The sequence below is a fragment of the Sycon ciliatum genome, chromosome 4 (assembly GCF_964019385.1).
Source record: "Sycon ciliatum chromosome 4, ocSycCili1.1, whole genome shotgun sequence".
Classification (NCBI taxonomy): Eukaryota; Metazoa; Porifera; class Calcarea; order Leucosolenida; family Sycettidae; genus Sycon; species Sycon ciliatum.
Window position 1 is genome coordinate 20,147,460 of NC_088646.1, and position 17,490 is coordinate 20,164,949.

Sequence of the window (17,490 nt, forward strand, 5' to 3'; positions counted from 1 at the left end):
AATTTAGTGGTCTGAGGTCGCGAAACCGTCTAAAACTCCCGGTTTGTTACCTCATTATCCCACAGACCCTCGTTACTCTAGGGGTTGAACCTGGGTTTTCCCAATACGGTTCAAATGGTCGCAAGACCGGGACTCTGCCAACCGGGTTATGGTTGTAACTTACTTGTAGTTGTACATGTACTTGTAGTCAGGAGCACTACGCCGCAGTAGATCTACGCGTCTTCGCCTTGTATTGTAGATTATCCATATAAAAATCGCTCTGTGAGCGGTTCTGAAAAACCTTTACTGGTACTGCCCCGTCGTAAAAGTAAGAAATTAGAACTGGCCCATTGTCCCCCCAAACGCGAACTGATCCACCTAAATCGCGAATGACGGGACCCGAACGCACCAGTAGCACGAGGTCGGGAGGGCACAGGATCACGGCAATTATCATAGGGTAACACCAGTAGTAGCAGTAGAATTTATTATTTTGATAGGGAAGCCTACCGCTAGTACAGTACATGGCCTACGGTCCGGACCAACGTCCCCCGGCCATCTGCATCCACAGGTAGGAACCTCGTGCTACTGGTGCGTTCGGGTCCCGTCATTCGCGATTTAGGTGGATCAGTTCGCGTTTGGGGGGACAATGGGCCAGTTCTAATTTCTTACTTTTACGACGGGGCAGTACCAGTAAAGGTTTTTCAGAACCGCTCACAGAGCGATTTTTATATGGATAATTTCAGCTCTTTTTCCGTTCCCTCCCCACCCCAACCCCGAAGGTAAACATGATGACCACGCGCGCGATGTACTGTATGTAGCCATGCGACTGCAATAACACACTGATACATACCAGCCCTCCCCGCCTCGCTACCCCGCACACAGATACACAAACATGTGTATGCACACGGCACACACACGTGGCCACGCACACATACGCACATGCACACGGCACAAACAGGAAATTCTTCATGTATAATGCCATGCAAAGCAGTGGCCACCGTACTTGAGGAAGTCAGTTGTGAAACAAAAATAATTCAACTACAGCGTGTAGACAAGCTGACGGCCAAAGCACAACATGGCAAACATGACATTTGCCCAAGGATTGCAGTTTGCAGACCATGCCATGGAAGCAGCGAATACAGAATGTAATATCATACAAAGTGACAAGCAAGGACGTGGCCATCATACACCAGAAACTTGCAGAAAGTCACATATCCAACAGATAGAGAAGTGAACAGCAATCTGATACAGCCCACACACGACAAAGCGGACCTGATACTCGTCCCAGGATCGCAAGTGGCAAACCCTTTTCAATGCATAACATGCAGGTGTACGTTAGACGCATGAACATCTGACCGTGTCGCCAGCATACAATGTCATCACATGTTTACCCCACAAGTTACACACATGCACAGTAGAAGCACAATGAAAGCAATGGAAAAGTACGATGTGGTTGCTGAAGCATCTTCACACTTCAAATTCAGACTTCAATGTGGTCGTCACGGGATGATATACCTGCAAGATACAAGTGATGAAGAAAGAAAGCAGAAGGTCGTGAGGTAGGCTATGAGACACCACAAACGGTTCACCTACATGTCTGTTCAGGGCTAGTGCACTCACACGGAGAATTGTCATAATCGAGCATTTCCCAAACTGAGAAGTGCAATGAAATTCACTTGCATGCACAGGAGCAATTTTGCAATATTATGATGCGCAATTCGACACGATCTGCGATGCTGCGTGCGATGTGCCCTGCTGTCATGATAGTGACAGTCACCGCGGTATGTTTTGTCAACGTCGCCCGTGCACTCTTCTGTCAAGTCCAAAGTGCTCACATACTTGGCAATGTTTTTGCAGTGATTAACTTTTATCCTAGTTATGTCACGGGTAACTTTAATGAAGTACCCGCAGGCCGTGTCGATCTGCACATCTTCCACTCTCTCATGTACTTGGCCTGCTTTGTCTGTGTATTCATTTCATGTGCGATCCACAAAATCGACTAGACAGTGGGTGCAATACGCTCTCTACCTGAAGACGTTCTTCTGGCGACATCTCGCCATGTACTTGGCCTGGCTTTGTCTGTGTATCCATTTCATGTTCGATCAACAAAATCTCAAAGCACTACAGAGACTAGACAGTGGGTGCAATACGCTCTCTATCTGAAGACGTGAACCATTAAATTTTTTGGAAAAGTTATACGTACACCTGAAACGTAATGAAGTACAGGAATAGAGAGAGTGACTACAATACGCTCTCGACCTGATAACGTGAGTACAAGACACTCTCCACCTGATAACGTGTTAGTAGAAGGTAACAGGTCTACAGTCCCACCGTACCCTTCATCATTCCTCATTCACCATCGCGCGATACCCTGGCACACACTGGCAACATATCAATGGGGTGCCTTACCGTCGTCTAGAGGAGACGTCTTCGCAGCAATATTTTCCCTCCTGCGCATTCAGTCGCCGACGCGACAGCGTTCACGGGGCCGTTCCAGTTGCGGAAGACATTCGATTCATCGGGCCAATTCAGAAACAGGGCCGTGGACACACAGGGGGCAGAGGAGAGACATTGTTAGTGGACAAGAAATATGCAGTGGCAAGTGGCGAGTGCCGCATGGGTGTCAAGTTGTCATGCACAATTCAGCTATTACTTACGGTCCAGCTAGTCCTGCCATTGCTCGCTCGTCCTGGTTCCTCCTCGTTCGTCTTCCTGCATGCTGCACGTCTGCACTTCTCCTTCCCCACCGTTGGCTTTGCGGTACGGGGGTGGCGGAAGGAATTCCCACCATGTATCCATGTACATGAAGTCCCACCATGACTTTCCATGTACATGTCCACGGCCACGTCAGCAGTTTGTATAGTACCGGAAGGAGTTCCCACGATGTCTCCAAAGGCCTAGAGCGGACGTCTTTGCAGCAATTCTTTTCGCCCTGCGCATTCAGTTCGCCGACGATGTCTCCAAAGGCAAAGGCCTAGAGCCTAGTAGAGGGGACGTCTTTGCAGCAATTCTTTTCACCCTAGTACCCTGCACATTCACTCCGCCACACGACAGCGTTTACGGGGCCCCACGTCAGCAGTTCTCAACTATTTCGCGTACGGGATAGTCGCCGCGACAGCGTTTAAGGGGTCGTTCCAGGTGCAAAAGGTATCCATCAATGGCACTTTGCAGTATGGGGTACGGAAAAGGGGCCTCCTCGTTCGACTTCGTCGACTTCTGCAGTTCTCCTTCCCGTCAGGGGTACCGAAAGGGGCCTCCTCGCAGTTGTCCTTGCCGTCAGGTCCACGTCATGCAATTCTCAACTATTTCGCGTACGGGATAGTCGTCTTTGTCGTACGCGACATCGGCGTTTACCGAGTGGCATTAGCACAATTACAAGCAGACCGTTGACGGGGTCACGTGTCAAAAAAGTATCAACAACGTGTCGACTACGTGTCGACCACGTGTATAGCGGTACACTCAGCGGTACACTAATTCTCGTGCCATTCTCGTGTCACAAAACTGGAACATCGAGTACCAGTATGGAAAGGCTTCAGACAGGAAGCCTTTCCAATCTACATTCTGTCAAGCCTCCAATATATGCAATCCGCGCATATGACCAAGATCTGGATCAGGCGTTGCACACTCTGGGGGGTTATGTACTCTTGATATGACGTGGTTGACCGATTCCTGATATGGACACGTGTCCGGAAAATATGCGTACTTTGAAATGTACGGTAAGCGCGTGGGTTTATGAACTAGACATGTGTGTACACAGATTTCGCGTCAGTCCCATAATCACCAAGCCCATGCTGTCTCGAGCAAGGAAACTGCAAAGCCGTCTTCTTCACGGGTTGTTGTCGGAGCAGAAAGACTTCTTTCTTCATCGAGTAAGTAAAATCAGGTTGAACAACTTTCTTCTACTTCTTCTCTGCCTTAGAGAAGGAGTGAATAGTATCACCATTGGCACACAGAGCCAGTGCTAGAAGCTAGATATCAGGAGGCTTGGCGAATCAAACCACACAGGCACACGATACACGTTTGTTGTGGATTGAGTACGTTTCGTTGTCGCGTATTGTTCCTTGTCGTATAACTTATAAGGCCACCCTGCCGTCGGGGTCATCGAAGCTTCTGACCCAAGCTGTAAAAGTGGAAGATCCGAAACCATGTATCAGACGAAGCCAAGCAGCATGTCGGGTATGTCCTACCACATTCGTCGTGTGTCCAGTACTGATATTATCATGAAAGGTCTGAACATCAGCCAGGGAGAAACCATCACAAGTAATGACGACCTCTGGCAAAGGTAAGCATAGAGGGGAGGGGGTGCATGGTCCCTTATCTACAACTTGTAGTTTGGCTTCCTGTTTGTGCCGGCTTCCACATCGCTTCCAGGAAATTTGAAAATACAGTGTGATAATAGAGTCATGACGTACATGTATATAGCACATTACAGTTAGCCCTTTTGCGTGGGAGTGGCATTGCAGTAATAGTGTGCACTGCATGTGTGTGTGTGCGTGTGGTGTGTATGTGTGCATGTGTGTGTGTGTGTGTGTTTGCGTGTGTGCATGTGTATGTACATGTGCACCATGTTGATATCGATCCCTGAACAGCCTTCAGTCGGCGATGCTGGAAATCTTCAAGGCACGCGTAGACAGTCCACTACCTGACGTGAATGTAGCACACCTCAACGAGACATGCCGGTGAGAACTCTATCCCAAACCTGCTGCATCTGCTGTATACCCGACTGTATACCCGACTGCATACCCGACTGTGTACCCGACTGTGTACCCGACTGTATACCCGACTGTATACCCGACTGTGTACCCGACTGTATACCCGACTGTATACCCGACTGTATACCCGACTGTATACCCGACTGTATACCCGACTGTATACCCGACTGTATACCCGACTGTATACCCGACTGCCTACCCGACTGTATACCCGACTGTATACCCGACTGTATACCCGACTGCATACCCGACTGTGTACCCGACTGTGTACCCGACTGTATACCCGACTGTATACCCGACTGTGTACCCGACTGTATACCCGACTGTATACCCGACTGTATACCCGACTGTATACCCGACTGTATACCCGACTGTATACCCGACTGCCTACCCGACTGTATACCCGACTGTATACCCGACTGTATACCCGACTGGGCAGGGATAGTACAGTACTGTCGGATTCCGAAGAACTGTGTGTGTGGTGGTGGTGGTGGGGGGGGGGGGGGGTGGGGGGCGCATGTCTGCCGCCATTTCACAGGCCAAGTGTACACGAGTGCAAGCACAGTATCATTGTGGTGTGGCCTGGTGGCGAATGGTTTGATTAGCGCATCAGAATGGTAGAATTTCTGGATCACGTTTTTTTAACTTCTTGAAAGTACTTTGAATCGCTAGTAAGCAAGAGCTTCATGGGGGGGGGGGGACATGCTGCAGTGTACAGTGTATGGGCATGCTTTTTGAACGACTTAACCGGGAGCCTAGGTAAAGGAGGTTCCACGGTGCATTCTGCTCGGAAAACACTCTTTGAATCTCTTTCCCATCTCCTCCTTTCTTCCTTCTCTTTCCTGTCTGACCTTCTCTGTGGTTATCCGTGTTTCTCCTTGCCTCTCTCATGGTCTGGATTGTGATCATAGGCGTCTTATGCGTGCTGATTCCAGGAACACTATATTCTCGCGCTTTGAGGTGAGTGGCGTACAACGGTGCATGTCCTGATGTTCGACTTTCCCCTTGCTCTTCGGTCTATGCAATTATTAATTTTAGCAGTCATGAGTGTGTGGTTGTCACGGTGTGAACATCACTCTGACGTTACTGCATGTGTATGAATGGTTGGGTGTGTACGTGTGTATGTGGTGCCATGTGCGCATGCCATTGGATTCCTTTGTTTCCCGCTTTGCAGGATACCTTGCTAATCAAATGCTTCATAATTGTCCGGGATTCGATCTTGTCCTCTCCTAGTAAGTTTGTGTGTGTGTGTGTTTGTGTGTGTGTGTGTGTGTGTGTGTGTGTGTGTTTTTGGGGATTTCAGGGGGTGTCGGCCGTTGGGCGGTTCAATAGCCAATTGAGTCATCTTTCCAAGATTCCTTTTGAGTCTCTCTCCCCTCTCCCGGGGAGACCCACGTGACCAGTTTTGGCAGTGTGCAACAAGTAGTACAAGTGTGTGTGTGTGTGTGTGTGTGTGTGTGTGTGTGTGTGTGTGTGTGTGTGTGTGTGTGTGTGTGTGTGTGTGTGTGTGTGTGTGTGTGTGTGTGTGTGGCGTGTGGCGTGTGGCGTGTGGCGTGTGGCGTGTGGCGTGTGGCGTGTGGCGTGTGGCGTGTGGCGTGTGGCGTGTGGCGTGTGTGGTGTGTGTGTGTGGTGTGTGTCCCATATGGTGCAGTGGTATGTGCAGCGATTTCCAATCGATAGGTTGCGGGTTCGATTCCCGACGATTATGGTCACACACGTCTTTCTTCTCTTTCTCAGACTCCTCCTGACTTTTCTTTCATTCTCCTGGGTGGTTACCAACAGCCAGTGCATGCCGGAGTACATGTATGTGGTGTGATGTGTGTGCGTTAAAAAAATGAAAAAAATGAAAAAGACCAAAAGTAGGGATTCACTGGCCAGAAAAAGCCACTTCATAGCTGTGTGGTGTAGACCAGGCTGAATAGTGGCGGTCAATTCTTCAGCCTTGCAAGCTGTTGAATGGTGCAATCCCAGCACAAGCTGCTATGGCTTCTGCTGTAGCATCGCTATCATCGCCTCCGGCAATGGGCGTCCAATGGTCCAATGGGGTGGTGTAGTGTGGTGTAGTGTGGCGTAGAGTGGTGTAGAGTGGTGTAGTGTGGTGCAGTGTGGTGCAATGTTGTGTAGTGTGTGGTGTAGTGTGTGGTGTAGTGTAGTGTAGTGTGGTGCAGTGTGGTGTACAGTGGTGTACAGTGGTGTACAGTGGTGTAGTGTAGTGTAGTGTAGTGTAGTGTAGTGTAGTGTAGTGTGGTGTACAGTGGTGTAGTGTGGTGCAGTGTGGTGCAATGTTGTGTAGAGTGGTGTAGTGTGTGGTGTAGTGTGGTGTAGTGTGGTGTACAGTGGTGTAGTGTGGTGTAGTGTAGTGTGGTGTAGAGTGATGTAGAGTGGTGTAGAGTGGTGTAGAGTGGTGTAGAGTGGTGTAGAGTGGTGTAGAGTGGTGTAGTGTGGTGCAGTGTGGTGCAGTGTGGTGTAGTGTGGTGTAGAGTGGTGTAGTGTGGTGTAGAGTGGTGCAGGCATTGGGCCCTGTAACAGTGAAATCTAAACATTACACTCTGCATGTACATGTAGGGGGGGGGGAGGAGGTTGCGAAATTCTGAAGCCAGATCTGCCTCCACAATTCCACGAAACCTGCAATGAGCAGGTGCGTCGGAACGAGTTTGGAAGTGGGGCGGCCATGGAAGGGGGTCCGGGGGTCCTCCCCCGGGAAAAAAATTTCAAAAATTAAAGCCAATTGCAAGCATTTCCGGGCATTTGGTGCCATTTCAGTGTACGGTAACTACAATGAAAGACTTTTTGATTCTGCAAAAAACCAAGAAGATGCTACGATCGGGGACAAACATTACCCTCCCCGGGGAAAAAAATTCAAAAATTGAAGCCAATTGCAAGCATTCCCAGGCATTTGGTGCCATTTCAGTGTACATGGACTTTTGATTCTGCAACAAACCACGATCGATCGGGGACAAGGATTTGCCACGTTTGCGCTGAGATCATCGCGCTTTGTTGCAGTGTGCTAAAAAAAAAAAAAAAAAAAAAAAAAAAAAAAACGGCCGAAAAAGTGGGGCGGCCGCGGCCCGGCCATGGCCGCCCCGGCCGGTGCGGTTCCGACGCCCTTGGTGAGTGCTAACATGCCCTGCTCTCTTGTTTCTTCAGTCAACACCTTTCTAGACTGCTTGGCAATCTGGTGGACACGTTTCTATCATCGCATCTTGCCGCTAGTCTGTATCATCTTCACACCAGTACCGGTATGTTAACTCTGGCCATTTCAGTGTTTGTTCAATGTCACTACCTTGATATCAGGTACTCATAATTATATGCTGTTTTATGTGCTGCTGTATGCAGTGGAGCAACTTACTGAAAGGTGAGAGATTCTCCCCGAATCATTAGTATGGCTTGAAAGGGTACAAAGATTCACTCACCCAGCCGCCCGTCTGCCTCTCCCTGGTATGTATGGAAATCACCCTGGCAATTTCTCTGCCATTCAACAGGTTGTGTTTGCCATATACTGTGACGGTGTTGTGTGCTCGTTCTCTGCAGACGTTTGGCCTCACGGTGCGGCAAATGTGCTTGAAAGTTTTCCGCGATGTCATCCTCAGCAAAATCCAGCACAGACTAAAAGGTACGTGTCAGTGCATTAAAACGGGCAAGAGTGGGTTTGATTGGCTGTAGAACTGGTGGTGTGTTGCTTGCAAGCAATATATGTGTGTGTGAAAGCTGTTTCCACTACACTTTCATAGCGGAGCTTCAGTTGGACCTGAATGATATGATTGTAATGCTCTGGTGGCGCAGTGCATTTTATCATTGTTGCATGATTTTCATTCTACCTTTTTCTTCTTCTCTTCTCTCATTTCTTCTTCTCTTCTGATTTATTCTCTCTCCCGCTCTGAAGAGCTTTTTAGCCTTCACCGTTTTCGCTCAAACCCAGGCATTGGCCCACAGTGGCAGTCGCTTCCTTTTTCTTTTTGTTTTCTTTTCCCCTTTTACTTTCTCCGTCAATGCCTAAAAAAACAGTCGAGACGGTTTTTTACCCACCAGTTTTTTGGTGCGAATTACTTTCCTCTCTCTCTCTCTCTCTCTCTCTCTCTCTCTCTCTCTCTCTCTCTCTCTCTCTCTCTCTCTCTCTCTCTCTCTCTCTTCATCGTTGCAGTGTTAGCTAATCATAAATGATGTACTGTTTGTCCTCACCAATCCCGTACAGACTCCCTGGGACATGAAGATGGAATTCCTATCGAGGTAGTTCAGATGCTGCTAACACTTCAGGTACAGTGATGTTTGCTGGTGACTGCATGTACATGTACCAGTACTTGACAAGACACCTGTTCAGCAGACCAGTAGCACAAAATCCCAATGCTGTGTTCACCTGTACTTTGTTCCAGCTAGACAAGCGCCAGCACAGTGTCACACCATGCAGCATTGTATACAGCTGGATATGTGCCAGCAGTCCCAGCGCAGTGCCACATCATGCAGCATGGTAAAAGCAGAAGTACATGTACCGGCAAATATCAAAATCTCAGTACTTGTAGATTTAGTTATCAATGCTGAGCCAAATAGAGACAGAGACTTTGACCGAATGGCACCACAAACCTGGTGGTCGCTGTTTCATTGCCAACCTTGGCGGTGACACCTGACAAGTGTGTACTGAGCAGGCGACTCCAAGTTGCACATCAGAGGCTCCGCTCCATGTAACACTGTAGTGGCCCTACATTTTTACTGCATAAATAACCAGTTTTCAAAGCTTTTTTTCTTTTCTTTTTTCTTTCGTTCCTACACCATAACACGCATGCTCGGTCAGTCCTTCCTCGGCCTTGTTTTTACTGCATTTTCTGCGTAGTTTGCATTGCATGCCTCTTCGAGTTTTTCCAAAATATCTCCACGATGGACGCTGTTTTGGATTTGCTGCATACCCTGGCGCAGCCAGAGGTACAATCTGCCATCGCGGCATCCGCCCACTCCCGCGGAAAACAAATAGGAGACACCGTTTCGGGGAACGGTATACAAATTTCCTCAAATTCCGCACCCACGGGCGGATTAGAAACTGGTCGTGGCACCACCGCAGCCTCTGGCGGTCAAGAAATGGAGGAGGCTCGGAACTCTTCCAACAGGGAAGGGAACCAGGATGACTCTCGGGTAGATGGCGGGGAGCCTTTTCGTTTTGTCTCATTGGCCGAACGTTGTTCGGCAAGCCTCGGTTTTTCCACGGACCGCCATTCCAGCAATGGCGGCCGGGGCCATATTAGGGGTGACGTCACTGACGTATCTGGGTCACGTGATTTACGTACAGATAGATCTAGATCATGCTCACGATCACGGGACAGATCTCCACCCCACTCACGATCTCCCCCTCGTTATCGTTCTGCTTCATGTGAACGACGTACACGTAGGTCTACTCGCCATATGGCCATAGATCGGCTGGTGCTACACGTACACGTAGATCTAGATCTAGATCTCAATCTGCGGACAGATGTCGGTCAGGGTCACGCTCGGGTGCTACGCACGAGTCCCGCCTGCGTGCCCGGGGACGACATGGCCATGGGTCACCCAGACGGCGCGAGTCGCACCGTTTCACCAGGCACCGAGATAGTTCTGGCACTAGTTCTAGCTCTGGTACGTCAGAATCTGACGATAGTGACTCCGACAGTCCTAGTGGCACATGTCCGTCATCCGACGACTCGGCTGCCCAAGAGCATCGCCGTGGTAGCGGCGCGGGCTTCGATCCTAAGGGGTTAGTGGACGACTCTGTATGGTCTCCCCCCTCGCACATGGCCTCATACCTACGGGAGCACTGCCGTGGTTCCCTGTCCTTCGCTGAGCGTCGACGGGTGCGGAAACTGTGTCCCCGACCGGACGTGGAGGAAACGCGATGTCCACGCGTGGACCCGTTCTTGGCGGATGTCCAGGGCCTGGCCAATGCCAAGAGAGCGGATAGAATGCTGGCCAACATCCAACAAAAGGTTACGGACGTTTTCCGTCCCCTGGCCGCGCTCTGGGCTGCTATTGAGCAGGGCCGGCCGGTCCACGAACTGACCGAGCTGGTCCAGATGGCGATCGTCATGACGGGCGACGCCTCGAATGTATTGTCGGAGACACGCCGTCAGCGCCTCATGGCAGCGCTGCCAAAGAGATGCCCGAAGAGCCTGCTGCAGGGCTTGCGCCCTTCCGGTGATCTCCTCTTCGGTGATGGATTTTCCCGGGAGTATAAACGGAAGTGCCAGGAAATGGACGTATTCCAGCCACGGCCTTCTGGGCGGCGCCCGGGGACCGCACAGGACCGGTCGCAGCCTGCCCATCCTGACCGTTTTCTGGTCGTACCGTGTACCGGTCAGATCCAGGGCGGTTCCGCCCTTACGACAGGGCAGGACGGGGTCATGTCACCCGCCGGCCTGAGGAGCATTTCCGCCAGCCAGCAAAAAACGGCCGGGGCCAGCCCTTTCGCGGGCGCCCTCGAGGTCGTTGACGACCTCCCCGTGCCTGGCTGCCTCACGGAAGCCCCTACCCCCCAGGTAGCGGGCCGATTGGAGCATTTTGCGGCAGCCTGGCGAGACCTAACGCAGGATGCGTGGGTGTTGAAGACCGTCTCAGGGTACTGCTTAGACCTCCACACCGTTCCTTGCCAGCGGTCCGCTCCGACAGAGATGTGGTTCCCTCCCGAAAAATGCGCCATCGTCCACCAGGAGATAGCGGATCTCCTATCAAAGGGTGCAATTCGACCGGTGAGCCCATCTCCCGGCCAGTTCGTGAGTCGGTTATTCACCGTACCCAAGAAGGGTACCACCGCCGAACGTCCAGTCATCGACCTCCGCCACCTGAACGAGCACGTGCGGTACGAGCACTTCCAGGTGGAGGGTCTCCACCTTGTTCCCCTATCCGTCCGAGAGGGCAATTGGCTCACAAAGCTAGACCTCAAGGACGCGTACTTCACCGTGCCGATCCATCCCCAGCACCGCCGGCTCCTGCGCTTCAGTTGGGAGGGCCAACTCTACGAGTTTCAGTGCCTACCGTTCGGCCTGTCCAGCGCCCCCCGGGTATTCACGAAGCTGATGAAGGTCCCCATCAGTGTTCTTCGTCGTCAGGGCATTCGTCTCATCCTGTATCTTGACGACCTTCTCCTGATTGCCGAGTCACGGCCGGCCGCCGTGCTGCAGACGCAGCAGGCCATTCAACTCCTAGAATCTCTGGGTTTCGTAATCAATCGGAAGAAGTCCATTCCCGAGCCTACGCAACAGCTCGAGTTCCTAGGATTTCAGTTGAACTCTGTGGCCATGACGATGTCTGTGCCGATCGACAAGGCGCGGAAACTCCAGCAGGAGTGCCACCGAGCCCTGTCTCAGCCCTACCTGTCCATCCGCGCATTGGCCTCACTCCTGGGCAGGATGGTTGCGTGCTCCCCAGGCATGTTTCTGGCTCCACTGCAATTCCGCCACCTTCAGCAGTTGAAGATTGCAGCCCTTCGTCGCCATCAGAGCTACCTTGCCACGGTACGCCTGACGCCGGAAGCCAGGACGGAGCTGACGTGGTGGGCAGCAGATCTAGAAACTTGGAACGGTCGCTCGATTCTCAAACCTCCCGCTCAGCTCACCATATTCTCCGATGCGTCCCTGCTCGGCTGGGGAGCGGTGTGCGGCACAACGAGTACTGGGGGTCAATGGTCCCCTACCGAGGCCAATCTCCACATCAATGCTCTGGAATTGATCGCTGCCTCATTCGCGGTGAAAGCCTTTCATCACCGGGCCTCGTACCGTCCTCTGCACATCAAGTTGTTGATCGACAACACGACAGCCGTCAGCTACATCAACCGCTTAGGCGGCACGCATTCCCGTCTCCTGTCCCAGATCGCTTGCGACCTCTGGAGATGGGCGGTCCAACACGATATCCGCCTCCAGGCGGAATATGTGCCGAGCGAGGAGAACCCAGCGGACCATCCTTCTCGGGGCTCCCTCTCCGAGTCCGGCGCCTGGCGCCTGGACCCTGCTCTGTTTCGCAGGATTCAGAGGGCAGCTCCTTGGACCTTGGTGCTAGACCTGTTCGCATCTCGACTGAACACGCAACTTCCCGCCTTCTATGCTTGGAGGCCGGATCCGGAGGCTCTCGCTCTAGATGCGTTCTCTCAGAATTGGAGTCTCCCTCATCAGGACGCGGTGTATGCCTTCCCACCATTCTGCCTACTGGACAGGGTGCTTCATCGTGTGGCCTCACTCCATACTTGCCGGATGATACTGGTCGCACCAGTATGGGATACGCAGCCATGGTACGCGACTTTGCTGCAGCTGTTGGTCGATTTCCCCATGCTTCTGCCCACATTCGACTGTCTGCTACTCTCATCCTCGGGCCATCCACACCCACTGGTACTATCCCGCCACCTGCGCCTCGCCGCATGGCCTATCTCCAGCAGCGCTTCAATGCAGCAGGACTTTCTCCACAGGTCGTGCGACTCCTCTCCTCCTCTTGGCGGTCATCAACCAATGCCGCTTACGCATCGGCATGGGAGCAGTGGCTGGGCTGGTGCAGTCAACGGTCAGTGGATCCCGTTCGCCCATCTTTAGCTATGGTGCTCCAGTTCCTGGCCGATTCCTTTGAGGACGGCCGCAGCTACAGTACCCTGAATGTCTGTCGGTCAGCGATGTCTGCTACCCTGCCTAAGCTGGATGGTGCACCCATTGGCCAGCACCCGTTGGTGGTGCGTTTGCTCCGTGGTATCTGCCTAGAGCGTCCGCCGCAGCCGCGGTACTCACATACTTGGGATGTGGGTATTGTCACTTCTTGGCTCTCTAAACTGCCTGCCAACACGGACCTGTCTCTCCCTGTCTTGTCTGGCAAGTTGGCCATTCTGATGGCCTTGACTGCTGCTCGGCGCTCTTCGGACCTCCACCGGCTAAGCCTCAACTCTCATCGTTTCTCTGCCGAGGGCGTGGTGTTTGACTATCTCACACCCCCTAAGCAGCATCGCCCTGGTTCGGAACCAGCCCGACCTGTCACCTTTGCTGCCTTTCCTGTGACTCCTGCACTCTGTGTTGTGGAGTGCTTCAGGGAGTACTTGCGTCGGACCGCCGACCTGCGACAGGCATCTTCTGCACATCTGTTCCTCAGCACGAAGCGTCCGCACCACCCTGTCACCTCTGCAACGATTGCTCGTTGGATCAAGCAGGTTATGTCCAAGGCTGGTGTGGATACATCATTGTTTGGTGCCCATTCCACTCGTGCCGCTTCTACGTCTGCTGCGAAGCGTAAAGGTATGTCGACAGTGGATATCATGAAATGTGCTGACTGGAGTTGCGCATCCGTGTTCCAGCGCTTCTATTTCAAGCCGTGGGAGGGTGAGACCAGCGGCTCTTCCCCATCGGCACATCAGCAGTTCTGCCGCTCCGTGCTTGCGCCGTAGCGCTACCAATGTTGGCCTGGCCAGGTTCTGAGTCTGTGACTTTGTGTCTACCTCAGTAATCCGATTGCTGTCTGTGCCTGGCTTTCTCAATGCCGTTCTATCTGTGCATGTGTATAGTACACGGCTTTCCTCATTTATTCTTCCTTTTGCCATTACGCCTGTGTCCTTGTTCTGGACAGGCCTTTTGTCACTTTCTGCGGCAAGTTTCCGTGGCACCGGTTTACCCTGTTCCTTACTGATTTGGTGGTGTGCATGGTGTGCTGCATGCCCGGTTGGGGGTTTTCATGGCCTGCGTTGGTCCCTCTCTCCGGTCTTGTGGTGTTCGCTTCACCTCTGATTTGAGCGTTGAAATCTACAGTGTTACATGGAGCGGAGCCTCTGATGTGCAATTGACGATTATACAAGGAACTCTGTTCTGATGTATAATCATAATTGCATGAAGAGGTGAAGCGAAATGTAACACTGTAGTCCCTCCCGCCCATCCCATTTACTTATGCACCGGGGAGTGCCCATGGGCTTTATCTTGGCCATTGACGCGTTCAAACAAGGCCGAGGAAGGACTGACCGAGCATGCGTGTTATGGTGTAGGAACGAAAGAAAAAAAAAAAAAAAAGCTTTGAAAACTGGTTATTTATGCAGTAAAAATGTAGGGCCACTACAGTGTTACATTTCGCTTCACCTCTTCATGCAATTATGATTATACATCAGAACAGAGTTCCTTGTATAATCGTCAATTATTTGCCGCCAGTTTTTGGTTGTTGGTTTTCTCGTCGGCCATGGGATGTCATGCCAGCAGAGGCATCAGGCCATCAGCAGCAACCAATACCCCTCATGCCCACCTATTCCAGTGTGCAAAATTACTGTATGTCCTTTTTGTTTTACTTCACTCTCTTAGCCATCGACAAATGTCATTTTGATTACACACATGATTTATGGTAATCTCCTTGTACCAGTGGGCAGAAGAATACCGCTCGCCTGTACTTGTTCTAACTCTGCTCTCTCTGCTTCATTGCTTTCCTCTTCCTGCTCACATGTGCACGCACGCATGTACACAGAGTGTACCGGAAACCGTCACAGAGAGCTATCGGCAGACTGAAGAGCTATCGGGCCTGCTCATCCGGCCCTACCTGCAGAACATGAAGGCGATTGGCGAGCAACTGGACCAGGAGCTTACAGGTGAGAGCATGCAGATACGTGAGTGTTGTATCCTGTGGCTGAAACGCTGTGAACTGAGGACTTGACGGAGAAACAAGGTTTGATTGTATAGCCACGGAGCTTGCTTCTTTTGTTATCCTTTGTCCACTTCGTTGCAGCGGTGGTGCGGCCTTGTGCCATTGGTGGCTGGATAATAGTGTAGTGTGATTTCAATGTAAGGGCGAGGACACCGGGGTAGTATTTTTACTTTCAGATGTCCTATTCGGGAGCTGTACTGGGAAGTGTGCATAGAGTGAATTTGGATGGTTGCCGCCCATAGTACTCGAGCCTCTTTGATTTCATTTGCTATTCCTGTGTGTCCTGTAGTCGACGCCCACCCACCCAGTGTGTCCAGCTCGCACTTCCCAAGGCGTGCCAGTGCGCCCATATCTGGTATGACTCTTCTGGAGTACGGTTCCCGGGCAGCACAGCTGGATCGAGACACCCCCAAGCTGGGCCCGGTCAACGAATCGCGTGCCGTCATGTGACACCACACGGCACGGCCAGGTCTCCGCATCCAGTGGAGTACCCTACTTCCAATTGCCCCATGGGTTACGCACACCTCTGCCAGTGTTCCCGGGTGGTTTTCTTAGCACGATGCTGCATAGCAGATGGACACTTTGCTGATGTAACGTGTATCTCTCTCCCAGTCTATCAGTCCGGCTCGGCTGGTTTCAGCTTGTTTCCACTGCAGTCCTAGTGCTTGGCCATTGCGTGTAGGCCTCAGCTCTTGTCCACATTCCGGTCTTGTACGGACCTATGCCAGCAGCTGGGTCTCAACACCCGGCGGCCAGGTGCAGTCTGCAGTCCAGCACTGTGCTCTGCTCGGCGCAAGTAGTCGTGCTTGTACAGCGTATCTGAACTAATGGATGATGCTCAACGTGCTATGCTGAGCATTCAAAATTCGACTTGAAGTAACCAAATTCTTTTTTTTCTCTTCTAGATTTTAGCCAACCGTTCTGTGCCAATAGAAAGAACATCACATCATAGAGGTTATTTTTGTATATTGATATTTATTCACGCTTGCAGAATGTTGTGAGGAGAAGTTTTAGACACTCCTCAAGTATTGCCAAGGAGTCCTGCTCCGGGCCCTGTACTGCTGCAGCCTCGTTATGTCGTTATGTCTTATGCAAGTAGATAGACATGAGCTCTACCACTTTCGCGGACTTTGCATAGTTTCTCAAAATATTCTTGACACTGCTGGTCTCTCCCATGGCAAATAGCTGCCTCCTCCGCTGCCCCCTCCCCACTTTCTTGCCCTCCTCCAGCACTCGCTACAAGTATGTTTTGTACTGTGTATCATTTGAGCGTGCACTATGCTGTTATCTTCATCTACATGTATCTTCTTGGGCCCAGGTTATCAATCCTCATTCATTGGCCAGTCAATTCAAATAAGCATTTTCAACTGTTCGCTTGTGTTCTATCGCATGTTACTTGTTATGGCACGGCAGATATTATAATTATTTATATCGTTTTCAAATGTCTGATTCAGTTGAATCAACGGAAACCGCAACCACTTTTGCATGCATATTTTTTTAAATTTTGGCGACTCATCTATTCTTGTACTCTCTTGCCCATTTTGCACCACATAATCCTTTGACTTTGAGCTCTCTCCGCTTTTTGCAGTGGGTTTCTTTAGAATCTCATCCACCTCGTTGATGGTAACCTGCATGTGTTGTCCAGGCATGTGTGTGTGTGTGTGTGTGTGTGTGTGTGTGTGTGTGTGTGTGTGTGTGTGTGTGTGTGTGTGTGTGTGTTGCCTTTGGGTGGAACTGTCGAATGCGTGGACAGCTTTCGCTATCTTGGCTGCCAGATCACTCCTGATGCTAGGAGTAGCTTTGATGTCTCTCGCAGGATCGCCGCAGCTTCGGGTGCATTTGGCGGATTGAAGAAAGCTGTGTTTGCGAACTCTGAGTTTCCTAGCGGTCTCAAGCGTGTTGTGTACGGAGTCACTGTGTTGGCGGTACTCCTCTATGGTGCTGAGAACTGGACACCGAGGCAACGGGATCTTCAGCGTCTGGAGTCGTTTCACCTGCGATCTATACGCATGGTCCTGGGCATCAGTCGGGCGCACCAGATGGACGAGCACGTGACAATCCTTCAGGTACGGCAGTGGTGGGGTGACATGGAGCAGGTCTCTGACAAGGTCCGGCGCCGTCGTCTCCAATGGCTGGGCCACCTGGCTCGCATGGATGACCGTATTCCCCGCCAATTGCTCTTTGGTGCCTTGCCGTC

At 51.4% G+C, this 17,490-nt stretch overlaps 1 protein-coding gene across 1 annotated transcript; it reads left to right on the forward strand.

The window, feature by feature from the left end:
* The first annotated feature begins 3,767 nt into the window (after window positions 1-3,767).
* LOC135813654 (uncharacterized) lies at window positions 3,768-16,893 on the forward strand. Its single transcript, XM_065326707.1, has 10 exons — window positions 3,768-3,848; window positions 4,060-4,261; window positions 4,569-4,658; window positions 5,603-5,651; window positions 5,866-5,923; window positions 7,839-7,930; window positions 8,223-8,304; window positions 8,884-8,945; window positions 15,117-15,237; window positions 15,583-16,893. Exons 2-10 carry the CDS (start codon window positions 4,125-4,127, stop codon window positions 15,741-15,743), a joined length of 852 nt encoding a protein of 283 aa, XP_065182779.1. The 5' UTR covers window positions 3,768-3,848; window positions 4,060-4,124; the 3' UTR covers window positions 15,744-16,893.
* Window positions 16,894-17,490: the final 597 nt, after the last annotated feature.

Excerpts from the sequence above, each read along its gene's own strand:
- LOC135813654 (XM_065326707.1), top strand. The coding sequence starts at position 4,125 with ATGTATCAGACGAAGCCAAGCAGCATGTCGGGTATGTCCTACCACATT. Across the intron at positions 4,262-4,568 it reads AATGACGACCTCTGGCAAAG|CCTTCAGTCGGCGATGCTGG; the intron begins GTAAGCATAGAG and ends ATCCCTGAACAG. Across the intron at positions 4,659-5,602 it reads CACCTCAACGAGACATGCCG|GCGTCTTATGCGTGCTGATT; the intron begins GTGAGAACTCTA and ends TTGTGATCATAG.